Source organism: Myotis myotis, unplaced genomic scaffold, assembly GCF_014108235.1.
Source record: "Myotis myotis isolate mMyoMyo1 unplaced genomic scaffold, mMyoMyo1.p scaffold_m19_p_19, whole genome shotgun sequence".
In the NCBI taxonomy this organism is placed as follows: Eukaryota; Metazoa; Chordata; class Mammalia; order Chiroptera; family Vespertilionidae; genus Myotis; species Myotis myotis.
In genome coordinates, this window is record NW_023416323.1 from 11,219,059 (window position 1) to 11,235,102 (window position 16,044).

General features: G+C 52.7%; 1 protein-coding gene across 9 annotated transcripts; it reads right to left on the minus strand.

Annotated features, from left to right (window-relative positions):
- Nucleotides 1-187: 187 nt before the first annotated feature.
- Nucleotides 188-14,589, minus strand: LSR (lipolysis stimulated lipoprotein receptor). Of its 9 annotated transcripts, none has more exons than XM_036345046.1 (10): nucleotides 14,312-14,564; nucleotides 12,633-12,977; nucleotides 7,213-7,332; nucleotides 5,196-5,252; nucleotides 4,519-4,665; nucleotides 1,762-1,923; nucleotides 1,536-1,595; nucleotides 1,312-1,443; nucleotides 401-1,026; nucleotides 188-315 (listed from the first exon to the last, which is right to left on the minus strand). In XM_036345046.1, exons 1-10 carry the CDS (start codon nucleotides 14,511-14,513, stop codon nucleotides 280-282), a joined length of 1,887 nt encoding a protein of 628 aa, XP_036200939.1. In that variant the 5' UTR covers nucleotides 14,514-14,564; the 3' UTR covers nucleotides 188-279. The 9 variants fall into 9 exon arrangements, with proteins under 9 accessions (XP_036200939.1, XP_036200940.1, XP_036200948.1 ...); XM_036345047.1 differs by having other exon boundaries at nucleotides 1,536-1,592; nucleotides 14,312-14,562; XM_036345055.1 differs by lacking the exon at nucleotides 12,633-12,977 and having other exon boundaries at nucleotides 14,312-14,589.
- Between the last annotated feature and the right edge of the window lie 1,455 nt (nucleotides 14,590-16,044).

Genomic DNA, 16,044 nt, shown 5'->3' on the forward strand with positions numbered 1-16,044 from the left:
GCGCACGCAGGGCCGGGCGGAGCCAGCGGGTGCGCACTCCGCGCCTAGGGGAGCGGGAGGAGACAGCTGGTCCTGCCCCGGGCGCAGGGCAAGTAGCGGGGAGCAGGGGCACGGGACCCTGTGCCCACACACAGGGCAGCTCTCCGGGGCCCCACCTCACGCAACAAAACAAGCGCTTCCCTCCACATTAGGCCTTGTGATTATATATTTTATTAGAAGAGGAACATCAACAGTTCCTCAAATTTTAAAAAAAAGTACAAAACTACATACAAAAGGCGATCAGACGACTAAACTTTCCCGACTCAGGGCCAAGTTCTGCAAAGGAGAAAGAAAGAAAAGGGTGTGAGCTTAGGGCTGGAGAGGGTCCAGGAAGGCAGGCCAGGGAAGGCTGTCCACTCACCTTCTTGAGCCTCCGCTCCCGTGAGGCCTGGGAGTCGGTCTCAGAGTAAGGGGGAGGCGCTGGGGGGTAGTAGGCGTCCTCGTCCTCTTCCTCCCGGTAAGGTCTCCTCTCCGCTGGCCCCTTTCTCCTCAAGGCCTCTTCCAGAAGCCGACCATCATATTGGGGGTCCGGGTCCCTGGACCTCTCGCTCCGAGCATCCCGAGCGCGGTGGGAGCGGTTCCTAGGGTCAGCACCAGGGCGGTCTCTAGACCTGAAGTCATCGAAGCGGGGTTCCTGGGAGTGTGGAAAGCCCCTTGGGTCCTCTTGGTCGTAGAGGTCATCACGGCTGCGGCTTCGGGGGTGTGCATAAGCTCGGCCTCTCTTCCCGCTATTTGGGGGAGACCTCCTCCCTGATTCAGCAGAGCCTGGCCGTGTGAGGTCATCCAGAGCATCCACAGAGCGAGCCCGGGGACGCCCGGCCCCCCAGCCACTCCTGGGCCGTTCTGTGAGGGGCTCTTGCTCCCACCTCCTTGGACTCCGAGGGGAGTGGCGACCCCATTCCTCATCCAGGATTGGGGTGAGGGCAGGGCCGCGGGAAGGCCGCGATCTCCAGTCGTCTTCATGGAGGGAGGTGACTTCACTCATGGCTGTAGGGAAGGGTCGTGTCACTGACTGCTGGGAGGTCAGGACCTAATGCCAGGAGCTCTAGGGTCCAGCAGTGTCACCACTGCCTCATACACTCTCTACAGGGCCAAAGACTTCTCCCACCGGTTAAGGGATGATATGCAGTGTCCCATACAATTCTCACTGGCCATGGTAGGGAAGGAGGTACCCTGTCCAGGATTTGCAAGCGAGCATTCTTGGGACAGGTAATCCGGGAGATGTGTCCCACCCCCCACCTCTGCAACCCCTCAAACTCCAAGGTTCCTCACCCCTCTCTACACGGCTGTTGGGGGGGCCAGGCCGAGAAGGGTCAAAGTTGGCCAGTTCCTTCTCCATGTAGTACAGGACCCGCATAGAGTCATCCTGCTGGCTGGCCTGAATTCTGTAGCCACTACGGACTTCTGGAGACAGGAGATGGAGGTGATGAGTTTGGGTGCTGACCCAGTCCCCCTCCCTTACAGGCATGTCCAACTTAGTAACACTTGATTCTTACCAGAGGTCACACTGCTGTCTGCATCACGAAGCAGGGGTATCTGGGAGCTACAGCCACCTACTGGGGGAGAATGGCTGTCAGTGGCTGCCCCCCTGGAGCAAAGTCCTGTATTCCCAGCCCCCTTCCCCTGCCCCCAGTCCTCTCTTCCTTCCAGCCCCATACCTCTTAGTGCCCAAATGCCCAGCCTATCCCTCCCCGAGTTGCTCCTGGCTCCCCCAGACCTCACCTGAGCTGTTCTTGTCAAAGTCTCCAGAGTATCCATTGTAAACGGTGCCCATAGGAATCATGGTTGCCGGGGGTGGGGTCTTGGCAGGAGAAAGGTAAGCATAGGTGCTAGGGGCGTAGATGCTCGGGACGCCTGAGGTGGCTGCTTTGCCAGCAGCATACACTGGTTAAGACACACAAAGCATGAGATGGTGGCCAGGAGCCATACTGCCCTTCCCTATGATAAAAGGACCAGAGGGACATGTGCCTCGACCTTCTCCCCACCCCCAGTTGTGGAGCCTCCCTGGGGACTTTGTTTCTGAAGGTCCGTCATTGAGCCACACTTCCTGTGATTCCTCACGGAGCTTTGAGGACAGGGACGTGCACTGCAGCCCCAATCTGCCAGGACATGTTTTCTTTAGCAGTGATGGTTACCAACATTTGTTGAGGTTTTACATAAAATCCCAACTCTCTAGCCACCTTATCAGAAGAAGTGGCCACCTGGAGCCTGCATTCACAGAGCAAAGGGAGAAGATGCCCCTTTCGATAAACCCATGTGCTGGACCCACAGGCCAAAACATTCCAGTTGGCAGCTGAGTCCCAGCTTTAGAAAACAAATCATCTCAGGGCAGGGGAATCCCATGCCTGCTCCCCTCAGGCCTGCTGGATCCTCGCCATGGCATCTTCCAGAACTCGAGGTCATGGGGATTCTCCTAGTGTTTTCAACTTCTGGGCTGTACCCACTTACTCTGCCTTCACCCCCTCCTGGTTCTAGGCTTGACAGTTCAAGGGCAAATCCTCCCTGCTGCCTTCCTCTCCAGGCCAGAGTCTGGGTTCTGGTGGCTGCTCCTGCAGCACAGTCACTGTGCCTAGGCAAGCTGTTTCTCCCCTGGGCTTCTTAACAGGAAAATGGGAGTGGGGTGGGGGTAGGAGGAATAGGCTCAGAAAGGTCCCTTCACTGCTGATTCAGTGGGGAAGCAAAAGGCGCAGTGGTCCCCCCAGAAGCTCAGGTGACTGGCTGATTTCTAATTTGCGGTGGGATTTGCTTTCAGATGCCCAGGGGGGCTGTGGCTGTCACTGTAGCTGTGGAGTAATGCAGCCTCTGGAAGGGAACTAATGGGGCCTCAGTTTGGGATAACAGAGATTCAGAATGGAGAGAATTTGCACTCCTGGCCCCGGCCTTCACCTAATTTGTGGGGTAACTGCAAATTTGGTTATAGCCCTTGGGAGTCCCTTTCCACCTGTGAAACGGACTAACATCCACCAGGTAAGCCAGAAGCTCCCAACTAAAAATGACAAGAAAGGTGGTAGCTTAAGACCCCAAACAGCAGCAAATTTTTTTCAGGGAATAGTATTTTGAGGAACCAGTTTGCCCACCACTGAGCCCAGTGACCACAGAATTAGTCGGCATGGAGTGGGTCACCGCCCTGTGCTAGGGACGCTCACAGTCTTCCCTTAATGCTCAGGACACCGCCTGAGGTAGGAGAAACAGGCTCAGAGAGGGAACACTGCTCTGAGGTGTGAGTGGCAGGGCTCTGATTTGCTCTCTGGCCCTCGGTCACTGCCGATGCTGACAGCAGCAATGCCCAATGGCTAGTGAGTATGGAACACTTCATGTCGGCCGAACCCTGCAGTAAATGCTGGACACACCAGTTTCCCACATTCACCCTATACAGAGGGTCTGCCATAGTCCCATTTTACAGAAGAGGAGACTAAATGAGGGGGATTTACTGGGCTTCCAAGCAGGTAAGGAGGCAGGCCAGGCCTCAAACCTCCACCTTAAAAAATCGCTTGTGATTCAACTTTTAACGCAGCTTGGACTGCTTTATACTGAAATCATGTGTATAAGCTTTAAATCTAAGTACACAGACATACACCCATCTGGAGTACATGTGTCATTCTTTCCATCACTTGTTCACTACTGGCCTAGAAATGGGCAGGTGCCATGAGAGGAGCAGGTCTGTCCCTCTTTTGGTCTCATGTTCTAGGAGCTCCTCATGTGTAAAGTTATGTTTCTAGCTGCCAAGGTCATCTGTTCATCAACCAAAGATACAGTGGCCTTTACACTGATAAAGGAAAAGGTGGGAGTGTTGAACTTACTAAGGACTAATAGAGAAGTGTACTTTCATGGCCTATTTTCAGTGCAAGAGACTAGATACACGTATGTATGGCTGAAAGTGGCCCGCATAAACGTCCATGTCAAAGTTGATTAAAACTTCAAAACAACTGAGTGCAGAGGTGCTGGTTTACCCAGACAGTCCCTGCAGAGGGGCCAGGGGGCAGCGGGAGGAGGGACTCACTCTCTTCCTTCTTTCCCCTCGTGCTTTGTTCGCTTCCTTCCCCGCTTCCATTCCCAACCCTCCAGGTGCCACTCATGTGCTAGACATGTCTTTAAACATAGTCCCCGTATAAAATCCAAATGGTTGTGTGGACAAGGTTTTTTAATTTGCTTAAATTATGTGATGCTATAAACCTCATTTGGTTTCTTACCTTTTGACTTAAGATTTTGTTTTTAAAGGGAGATTTACTCTCCAGTGACTGTTTTGTACTATTTGAGTTTTTCTTACCGTGCATATAGATTAAACTTTCAAAAGGAAAAACTCAAATGAAGAATCAAAATAAATGAAAAGTTAATGTAAATAAAAATCTAAATCTGCTGGTCCTCCTTGACCCACTTTCTCCCAAATTGCTCACCTCATAACCTCCAGACCAGTAGCACCTCCTCCCCTTGGACCCAGGCAAGATGCTGAATGGGGGTGGTCACTCGAGGGACACTCACAAGCCTCTGGGCAGCAGCACTTGTCTGGGCAGCAGGGGCACCGGACGTAACAGCAGCAGGTGTGCGGGCAGCACTGACACCAGCAGATGCCCAGGAGGAGGAAGACAAGGAAGACAGCTAGGCAGACAACAACCACGAACAGCCAGTCTGCAGAGAGACGGGAGCAGGCCCTGAGCCAGGAGGCCTGGGTGGGAACAGGGACACAGCAGGGCAGTGCAGAGACGGGTGGGCGAAGCTGTCTGCAAAGCTTGTCAGGGAAGCTGTAGCCCTTGCTGAAGCCTCCATGCCAGAAGCTGGGGCGCAGCAGCAGAGGGCTGCCCACTCCTCTACAATTCAGGCCGGTCCCAAAGGAACTCGCCCTGGACTCATCGGGGCAAGGCAGAAAAGGAGAGGTGACCTAGCCAGAGCAAGACAGGCTGTAGCCGCAGAGAGGGACAGAGAGCCAGCTGCCCAGACCAACCCCTAGAAGAACACTACAGGCACCAGTCACAGGAGCCTCCTGCCTACACCCCAGGCCACCCTCAGGCTCCCTGCCCACCCCGAAGCCCAGAGCCAGGTCACTACATGCCATGAGTTGGAGTCAGGAAAGGTTAGTGGGGGTCCACAGCGAGCGGCATTTGGGGGGGGGGTAATATTTAGAAGCAGTAAGTGGTGTGAAGGGGCCTCCACCCCCGTACCTTCCATGGGCCCCGCCTGAAAACCAGGTAAGAGCTCAGCCACCCCCGAGGTCCTGCCTGGAGGGACAAAAGAGAGACATATTATGCTGGCCAGAGCCAGCCCAGGCTGCCTCTCCCCAGAAGCCCAGCTCCAGGCTTATCAGGGTGAAGGTGTGCCTGGAAGCATCAGATAGGTCGGTGGCCTAGGAGGGTCATAGCACTTGGTTCCTGCCCTCACCTGCCCCCCCACCCACATGGGTGCTGTTTTCCAGAAGGCTTCCATCACATAATTTACCCTCTCTCATGCCTCAGGGGATTCTGTTGCCCAAAAGGGTCCCAGTACATTTCCCATAGGTTCTGAAGGTGTGACCTGAATTTGAGCACTTCATCTTTTCCACATACATGGGTCCTGTTGCCCCAAAGGGTTGAACCCATCCCATGTGATAAGGACGGTCCTGGTCCATCAGGCATAATAGGCAGTGTCCTAGGGGCCTTGAAAATATTTTTATTTTTAAATCTGAAGAAAAAATATAATAATACCAAATATATAACAAATGGTTTTTATAGCAAGGTAATCATAAATATATACATATATAAATATGTATAAATATAAATATAAATATAAATATAAATATAAATATAAATATATATATATTTTTTTTAATGCCTTCCCATGAAGGCAAAAGTGCCTACAGCCCTACAAGTTAGTGTGGCCCTGGTTCTTTAGTCCATGAGGGTCCCATCTCGGTCCATGCATTCTGTCCCATCTGCAAGTCCCATGGCCCAGCTAGTGACTTCCCTCAGGTGCCATCAGTGATGTGTGCCCACGAGCATATCGCAGGGGCATCTATACACCCAGCTCTCCGCCAGCCTCTATCCAAAGCTCACACACTCCGTGCCACATGCCCCACGAGGGGTTTTCCACCATCCAAACCAGCAGTTCTCAAAGTGTGGTCCTGTCCCCAAAGCCAAACTGATTTTCATAACACTAAGCCATTATTTGCCTTTTTTGCTGTCATTGTGACATGCGATGACACAACATTACCACTTTGATGGTAATGCATTATGTCCTTGTGTATCTTGCTTTAAAAATGTTCCAGTTTCAATCTCTACAATGTTGACCAACTACAGATATAGCCCACAGAAACAGAAACAAAAACTCTTGAGATCCTCAATAATTTTTCAGAGCATAAGTAGGTCCCGAGACTGCATTTTGAGAACTGCTGATGCAGACTGTACATTTTACCAAGGACAAGCAGAGGTTCTCTGGGTCACTGGTGCATGCACTGTCACCCACGAGTGAACTGTCACACGGTCTGAGCCCCTGCAGCATGCTCCCTCATCATGTGCGCTCATTCACACACATGTTTCCTTGTATCATGCATCTGATGGCAGTGTGTAGCCCGGCAGCATTTCACATATAGCACGTCACATGAGACTATATGTGTTGGCTGAGAACAGAGCATCTGGCTAACGGCAACATCCCTTCCACACACGGTAAAGGGCCTCATGGCCAGACAGGGACTGCTGGTGGCTACCCCACCCTGCACCTGGGCATTTGGAGGGGCCTGGCCTGAGGGAAGCACACACTGTATAAGCCACAAAATGCCATCCCAGCAGGCAGAGGGCAAGGTTCCTGTGCTTTGGCAAGGGCCTCTGGGGTCAGACGTGGCCCTGGAGATGTGACAGAGGTAGGTCCGGCTCCCTTCTCAATTACACATACCATCAACCCTCCTCACTCACTGCCAACCAACTCTGACCATTTCTGTATTAAAAACGAGACAAGAAGAGATCTGGTCCCCCATTCCCTCCACTCTTAGTCTGGCTGTGGCTTACTTGAAATGTTGTGGGGGGAGGGAGTGTCTGCCTAGGGTGCAAGGCACAGGTAAGCCCAAGTGACTGATGGTGCCATGTGGGGAGAGCAAAGCAGGCGACAGAGCCCGGAGAGTGAGCTGGAGGACAGGGGGAGACATGCAGAAGTAGGAGAAGAGGCCCCCCACCCCTCCCTTCCCAGGCCCTCAGGGCCCAGCCCACTCACCCAGGACGATGAGCTCTGCGTAGGCCTCGTTGTTCCCTTGGAGGTCCTGGGCCGAGACCACAGAGCAGTAATACACACCACTGTCCCCCCAAGCCGTCTGGTCAAAGGTCAGGTCAGCATCTGTACCAGGAGGAGAGTGTGAAGCCACTGTGGGGAGGCCGGAGCCTCCCACCACGGAGACATCAGGGAATGGGGCTGCAGGTGCGCAGAGTGGCTGTGAGACAGTTCAGACCAGGCAGTGCTTCCTCTTCGGCTGTGCATTAAACACTTGACATGGGGTAGTCAATAAATCTGTGAGGTGGGCAGTGTTACCCTTCCCGGTTCATAGATGAGATGACCTGACCCACCCAAAGTTGTCCAGCTCATCAGTGGCCTTGACTCCAGAGCCAGCAATTCAGAATTAACAGCCATTTTCTGTACCTCTCACAGCAAAAGTTACTGCCCCCAATGTGAACTACCAGGAAGCCTGATGTAGGCCAGGGCGTGGGCCCAGGGTAAGGGAGCGGAGGTAAGTAGCTCAGACTCTAGGAATCAGAATTCGTGTAGGCATGAGAAAAAAACGGGGTGTGTGTGTGAGGGAGAAAGACCTGGACCGTCCCAGTTCCCTAATTCATCCACCTGTCAGCCCCCACAATGCAGGTCAGGCCCAGGGCTTGGGGACGCTCAGGTACGAAGCTGCTAGGGGCAAGGAGCCTGTTAATTACACCAGTAATGAAAGTCTGTCAGCATTTCCCGTTTCCTCTCTATGCTCCAGGCCCTAATTAGTTAAAGCCCTTCAGGTATGCACCAGCGTGGGGCAGGTGGGACCCAGCTGGCAACAGGAACACGCCACAGCCACCAGCCAGCTTCTTCCCAAAAGTTCTGGCACTCGGGCCTCCGATGACTTGCCTGCCACATTGCCCCACATACCCGCTGCCCTTCTCCATGACAGTCGAGGGCAGTAATTGTGTGTGCCCCAGTCTGCAGCACCTGGCACTCACCAGGGCATCAGCCACTTGCCAAAGAAATGAAAAAGAACCGGAGCCTTCCTCCTTTGGAAAGAAGAGCTCACATCCACAGACAAACCCTCCTTTCGATGTCTACCTCCACCACTCCAAAAGCCTTTCCCTGGCCCACAGGCCCTTGGTATGATCTCGCTACCGGACACACCAGCCTCACCCCCACCAATCTCCTTCACTCACTACTCTGGACACTCTGGCCTCCTCACTGGGCCCAGCATGCTGGCCCACACCTGCCTCTGCTTGCACCTGTGCGAGTTCTTCTGCCTGGCACTGTGTTCTCAGACCCTGGCAGGGCGGGTTCCATTGCACTGGCACAGCTCCCCTGCCCCACTGCTACACTGTATCAGCTAGCTTAGAGGCTGAGCACACCTGGTCCTACCCAGAATGTGAACTCCACACAAGCAGACCCTGGTCTCAGTCACCGCTGAGTCCCGGGTGTCTGACACAGGGGGACTGGGAAATGAACCCCTTCCCTCCTAGCGTCGACCTCCCTTAGCTTTTGTAGTCTGTTCCAGGAGTCTAGGCACCTGGTTTTATTCAAATATGCCCTTAATACATTCAACATTTCACATAATTACTAAAAGCGTCCTATGTTCCAGGCAGTATCTGAGGCATGTGGTATACTCGACAGCAACAGTTCTCAAAGTATGATCCGTGGGTCCTGGGGTTCCCCAAGACCTTTTCAGAGGATTCCAGAGGTCAAAATTGCTTGCATAATAATACTAAGATGTTATTTGCCTTTTCCACTTAATCTCTGAATGAACTGTGGAGTATTCCAGAGGCTACATGACACACGCTATCACAATTTCTACTCAGCCAGACTTCAAGGAGATGAGCAAAATTATAAAGCAACGATGCAATTTTCATTAAAGTTTCTTATTTTGTTTTGGAAAATATGGTAGTATTTTCATTAAAGTATGTTATCCATATTAACTTATGAAGAGTTTATCACTGTCAGCTTAAATATTTTTTAAACTTCTCTCAGTTTGCTAGCTATAAAAACAAAATTCTTTGAGGATCTCAGTAATTAAGAGTGTAAAGGCCCTATCTCTAACCAGTTTGGCTCAGTGGGTAGGGTGTCAGCCCTAGGACTGAAGGGTCCCAGGTTTGATTCCGGTCAAGGGCACATACCTCGGTTGCAGGCTTGATCCCCCCCTCCCCCAATCAGGGCGCATGCGAGAGGCAACCAATGTGTCTATCTCACATCGATGTTTCTCTCTCTCCTCCCTTCCCTTCCACTCTCTCTAAAAATCAAAGGAAAAATATCCTCAGATGAGGATTAACAACAAAAAAAGAGTATAGAGGCCCTAAAACTAACAGTTTGAGAACCACTGCTATGGGCCACAGATATAAACCCCTGCCCTTACAGCAGACCTTAACTGGGAGAGACAAGTAAAAAAGGTTAAATATATGGCATGTCAGATGGTGGTAAGCAATATAGAGAAAAACAATCAGGGAAGACAGAAAGTGCCAGTGTGGAGGAGGGGGTTGTGCAAGTTTAAGGAGGGTGACCTTCGCAGCAGACATGAAGGACTGGGGGACACAGCACCCCTCCATGGTCAGGTATCTAGCCACCAATTACTAAGTTTCTGCTATGTGCTGGGTTCCTTTGCACATATTCTTTCACTGAATCCTCATAAAACTCGTAACTACATTCTCCCAAACTTTCTGGACTCTCCAGAACACCATCATTTTCCCAGCCTATCTTTTAAACCAGACTCTGACTACACCTCTCCAAACCAGAGCTCCAGGACAGGTCCCTGCCCAACACTGAAGAGGTGGACAGGAGCCCCATGCCATAGCAAAAGCTTATGGGCCAGGAGATGAAATCTGGGCTCCTGTGGCCCACACCCGGGCCTTGACGTGTTTTGTTTGGCTTGCATGGTGTTTCTAAAACCCACGAAAAATATGGATTTACAGCTTCTTTTGATCAATTCTAAGGCCTGGGCCCACCTCCTTCCTGCCAGGCGCGCCCTGTTCCCTGTATTATGTCTGGTCCTGACACACTGGGCTGGGCATTGCTCCAAGTGTTTTAGGTACAGGGAGAAGACACTGGTATCCAGTTGGAAACAGAAGCTGGGGCCTCCTCCGCACCTCTGAGCCTCTGGTTCCGTATCAGCACACAGCAGAGAGGGCCCTTACAATCTCGGGGGCCCCATGGGCTCTCTGGTCATGTTACTGAGTGGGGAGGGTGACACATGGACCCCAAGCAGCCTGAGGTAGAAACAGAGCTCCTATCCAGGCACCGACATCACCCACAGCAGGGAAGAATGGAAGGCAGTGGGGCCCCACTGAGCTGAGAGACTGGGGGTGAACTAACATTACAGTTTGCCCAGAACCACTTTCACTTAAGACCTGATGCTGGTGACCCTTGGGACACCACAGGAAAGTCAACTTTTCTCTACTTTCAAGGCTGAAATGGAGGAAGCTCCTATGGCTACTGGGTTTCCTGAGAGGACGTAGATACAATGGATGCTCACAGCCTACATCAAACATGGGCCGGATCAAGGCCGCTTGAAAGACCTGGGGCTGTGAGGCCTCCAGAGCATGAAGAATCTGCCCCAGCTGGAGCCTGAGGGCCACTCTGGAGTTTTGGACTCAGCACGGGCATGATTCCAGCCAGCCAGGCTGTCCCACCTGGTCCTGGTGGGAGCGGGAAAGGTACAGGACAGGTTAACCCCAAGAAGCCCTTTGTCCTCAAGAACAGCAGGATGCTTTGGGCTGAACTGCCCATGGAAATTCAGGGCAAGTAGGTCTGGTCTCTCCTAGAAACAGGACTGACAGGCTCAGCACCTGGAACCTTGCCTTTCGTCCATGGTCTACAGAGTGAGGGGAGGAGTGTGCCCTGGCCCTGGTCTCTTGGGGTCTGCAAAGGGACACTCCCTTCACTCCTCTGCCCCCATGCCCAAGACTAAAACTTTAATCTTGTTTTAAGACAGTAAAAGGATAAATCCATTAAATGGGAGAGCCTTCACTCCTCACCCACTGCTTCCCATCACCTTCCTCTCTGCCTTCTATTGATTTCAGAGAGGAAGAAAGAGGGAGAGATACAAACATCAATGATGAGAGAGAATCATTGATCGGCTGCCTCCTGCACACCCCTCACTGGGAATTGAGCCCACAACCTGGGCACGTGCCCTTGACCAGAATCAAACCTGGGACCTTTCAGTTTGCAGGCCGACGCTCTATCCACTGAGCCAAACCGGCTAGGGCTGCCTTCTAGATTCTTTAGGACCCAGTCCCAGTCCCTCCTCAAATTACATTTGTGTCGTTCTTAAGGTGTGCACTCGAGTCACTCCATACAGCACAACACCCAGGTCTGTTTTATTGTAACACTTAGTACTCTCTAATAGTCTTACTCTTTATCTGATGTTTACTATCTACCTCACCCCACTAGCCTGTCACCTCCTTGAGGGCAGGGCTATCAGATGTCCTGATCACCACCCCATCCCTTATGCCTAGTGCTTGGTAAATGCTCGATAAATACTATCTGAACAGATGAATGAATGTACAACTTCCCCTCCACCCCTTACTTAGTCCTAACAGGCACTTCCCATCATTAGGCAGAATTAAGGTCACGGAAAAGGGCTTCCAGGGCTGCCTGGGTTAAAATCCCAGCTCTAGCTCTGTGTGCTTAGACGAGCTACTTAACCTCTCTGTGCCTCAGTTTTCGAGTGGAAAATGTGGCCGTAAGGAGTCAGTGGGAGAATAATGTAATGCGCTGGCAAGTCATAGACCTTCTCCATTAAAATCTCTCACCCCACCCTGGTCAAGCAAAGGAGTTACCAGCTTAGAGACTAGACCCAAAGAGGCTAACTTAGAATCCCAGCTCTGTTATCAGCTCTGTGACCCTGTACAAGTCATGTTGCCTCTCTGGGCCTCTGTAAAATGACAGCAGATTCTATTCACACAATTGTGGAGTCTAAATGAGTTAATCCCCACAAACCTGGAATTACAGCCTGGCACATAGAAGGTCCTTTATAAGTTGTTACTTATAGAAATTTTACTTACTATTACCGATAATATTAGTATTATAGAACCCTGCCTCTCTCTCCATTACCTACTCGTCTTTATTTCCAAGCACTTGAGAGTATGTGTTGTATTTATCTTGTCTCCCTCACTGGATTGCGAGCTCCACAAGGGAAAGAATTTAATAATTTTTTTTTTAATAATTTTCTTTACTGCTATATTTCCAAGGCACCAAACAACACATGGTGTTTGTTAGGTGCTCCTTAAGTCTTTGCTGTTAAATAAAGGAATGGATGGATGGATAGAAGGAAGGGTCCTCCCTTTGTCAGTCATTTCAGACACTGGTGCTAACGAGCTTCCAGGTGGGGACTCCAGGTTGCACACAAGGGAGCCTGCGCAAGTCATCCCCAACCCCTTCCCCTGCCTTCTCCCTTGCCCCACCCAACATACTTCCTGTTATGGTGATCCTCCGGCCCTGGTAGTAGTCTCCCAGGGTCACAGCATTGCCCTGCTTAGTGGCTACAACCCTGACAGTGCGCACACTGTCCTGACACTCCACATAGGGGTTGTAGCCCGGGTTGCCAGCTGCCAGCTGGGCATTGAGCTGGTTGTCAACACTGGCTGGAGAAAAGGCGTCAGCGATGCGGTCCCGGCAGAAAGATTTGTACTTCCAGATCACGATGGGTGCTGTGGGGGTCGTGGTCAACTGGTAGGTGCAGGGCAGGGTCACAGGCTGGAAGAGGATCACCACGTGGTAGGGGTCTGACACAGTCACTTGGATGGCACTGGCAGGAGCTGAGGGCGAGAGTGGTTAGTAGGGACCACTACGAACACTGGAATGTGCTTCAGCAGAAATAAGCAACAACCTTTGTCACCAACTTGACACTTACAATGTATGGTTTTATAGAGAGCCTGGCGTATACTGTTCCTTAATCCTCAGGACTGATGGGGCAGCTCTGATAATCATGCCCATTTTATAGACCCATGGGGCTGAAGTGACAGGTGCAAGGTCAGATTTCTTGGAACATCCTGCCACCTCTTTTCCCAGAGTGTGTCCACTGAACCACCCCAGCCCCCTCTTGCCTTGCCCATTCTCTCACAGAAAGGGCTCCTCTCTGTGGCCCATACAGGCAAGTGCTGAAGTGCTGGAGGCCCCACTTCAAAACCATTGTTCCAAATTACCCAACTTTTGTGGACTGGAGGGTTAATTTTGGAGTTGTCTGAACTGCTTTGTCATGGAGTAGGTAAAGCTTGACAATGTCTCCTTCAGCCTCCCATCTCACCCTACCCAAAGCCATTTCAAATAAATATGCCGAAAGTGCTTGCAGAAAGATAAAATCCCGCCCCCCCACCCCCACCCCAAACAAACATCCGATCCAGCGAAAACTTGCCAGCACAAGATGGTTTCAAACCAAGTCCTTCTATGCCCTAACCGGTTTGGCTCAGTGGATACAGCGTCGGCTGCGGACTGAAGGGCTGAAGGGTCCCAGGTTCGATACCGGTCAAGGGCATGCACCTTGATTGCAGGCACATCCCCAGTAGGAGGTGTGCAGGAAGCAGCTGATTGATGTGTCTCTCTCAACGATGTTTCTAACTCTCTATCCCTCTCCCTTCCTCTCTGTAAAAAATCAATCAAATATATTAAAAAAAACAAGTCCTTCTAGAAGTCCATCCTACCAGACCCTTACGCACAGATACCTCGAGCCTGAGGGACACCCACCAGAACCTGGGCACTGTTTCTTGGTCTCGAGTGCCGCTCCCCATTGCCCCAGGACTTAGAAATGTCCGCGTGCGCTCACGTCTCCTTCCCGGCCTTTCCCGCTGATCGGGTGGTCCCTTCACCCCTGCCCTCACAGAGTTCCATTCTCCTTGCGCTCCAGGGTTTTCGGTCCCGGAGTTTCACTTCCTGCTATCCCCGAACAAGGGCGGGGGACCGCTTCCAACGCGAACCGGAATTCCCCTCACACCGTACACCAGGGATCTCGGAGACCCTGGGATCGGAAGATCCTGGTCTTCCCGATTCCCCTCCCCCAGCTCTCCTGCCTCCTCGGAGGTGCAGAACTTCATTCATCCCGTTTCTATAATGCCCTCCCGCCCTTCCGCGGCACCAGGGGCCCCGCTCTCCGTACCTGTGCACAAAGTGCCAACAAAGAGCCACATAAAGACGACCGCGCCCCAACCCGGAGTGCCCGGGTAGGAGCCCAGCACCCAGGTCCGGCCGCCAGCCCCTGGCGCCATCGCGGCCGTCTGGGCACGTCCGGTCCGCGCGTCCCCTGCTGGGTACCCGGAGGGTAGGGGGCGCGGCGCGCACCAAGGCTGGGAGGGGTACATGCTCCTCCCCTTCCCAGTTCCGATCTTTGTCCCTATTCCCAGGCCACCCTGCCCAGTTCTAGGGTTTTAATGAGCGGAAACGGCGTGGATGAAGGACACTTCCAGCTTTTCGGGGAGACACTTGCTTGACTCACTGTGTTTCTTCTAGCCAGTCCACCCCCTGTGCGCTCTGGGGAATGGATCGGCCCAGGTACACATAGTGAGAAGAGAGGGTTGGGCAAGGGGGTGGGCGGCGGAAGGGGCTCCTCCACCTCCCTGCCCGGAAGTGGGCTGGCCCAGGTGCGCGCCGGCCCTTAGGGTCAGAACCAAGTTACCGCCCGCGGGGAGCGCGCGTACAGACCTGGGATCCTGTCCGGCCCCCTTCTGCTCGTGCCCAGCCGAGCGGAGTGTGACTCACGAGAACCGAGACTCAGCTGGGGTGACTCACCTGTCGAGCGGGCAGGATCCCTGCGCGCACCTGTTCCTTCTCTCCCCTCTCCCGGGCTGGCGATGGACCTGCCTGGATACACCCTGCGAGGCGGGACGAGTGAGTCCCAGTGGACGTGGTGCTCGTGTGTCTTTCACTTACTTTTTTACAGTTTACTGACTGGTTTGAGAGAGAGGATAAGAGAGAGAGGGAAATAACACCGGTTTGTTGTTCCAGTTATTTATGTATTCTTAGTTGGTTCTTGTTTGTGCCCTGACGGGTTCAGAGGGTTTGGGGACGACGCTCTAACCAACTGCCTTCCTGGCCAGTGCCATGCCTTCCACATACTGCATTGACTTAAAAAACGAAGCGAGGTTCCTGAAAGGGACGCTCTGCCCCTCTTGGGAAGCCCAGGGAATCAGGCCCAGGAAAAGTTGGAATTCTACTTCCGAAGTTTCCTCCGCCTCCCTCCATTCCCATCTCGTGGTTTGGCCCCCGGAGCATCGCTTGCCCCAAGTCAGGCCTCCGGAAACTCTGGCTCTTAAGGGACCCAGCGGAGGCGCAGACTAAAGACGGGTTTTCCGCTAAGATTCCCGAGAACGAGACCACCTGCGCGCCAGGGCGGAGCGGGGCGAGGCCACCGGAGCGCGGGGTGCGCAGCGCGGCTCTGCTGCCCCGCGATGGCGGATAGGGGAAGCGCGTCCCGAGAAACACTGCGCTTCCGACTGGACTCCGGAGGTCCCTCACTGGCTGGCCGTTTCGGTGACCAGGGATGTTTTGTTTTAACGTTGTTAAAACTCAAGTAGGATCATGTACCTCTGCTCAAACCTTCCTGTGGCGCCCCCTCCCAGCAGAAACCAAAATACTAAACTGTGGCCTGCTGCGTCTCTGACCTCACCCGCTTCACTCAGTCACCCTGGCCTCCCCTGTGGAATGTCTCACACTCCCACTTCTGGCCCTTGCCCTTCCTACTCCCTCCGCCGGGACACCTTATGGGAGGTGGCCCCATGATCCTCCACCTCCTTTAGGGCTTCACTTAAAGGTCACCTTTGCAGTGGCCTCTCTCCTGGCCACTTTATATGAAATTTCAAGATCCTTTCCCAACTTTCACATCCACTTTATAAA

Coding starts and splice junctions, on each gene's coding strand:
- LSR (XM_036345046.1), bottom strand. CDS start 14,513: ATGTACCCCTCCCAGCCTTGGTGCGCGCCGCGCCCCCTACCCTCCGGG. Junction 4,666..5,195: donor TCAGGCGGGGCCCATGGAAG/GTACGGGGGTGG, acceptor GTCTCTCTGCAG/ACTGGCTGTTCGTGGTTGTT. Junction 1,444..1,535: donor AGACAGCAGTGTGACCTCTG/GTAAGAATCAAG, acceptor TCCTGTCTCCAG/AAGTCCGTAGTGGCTACAGA.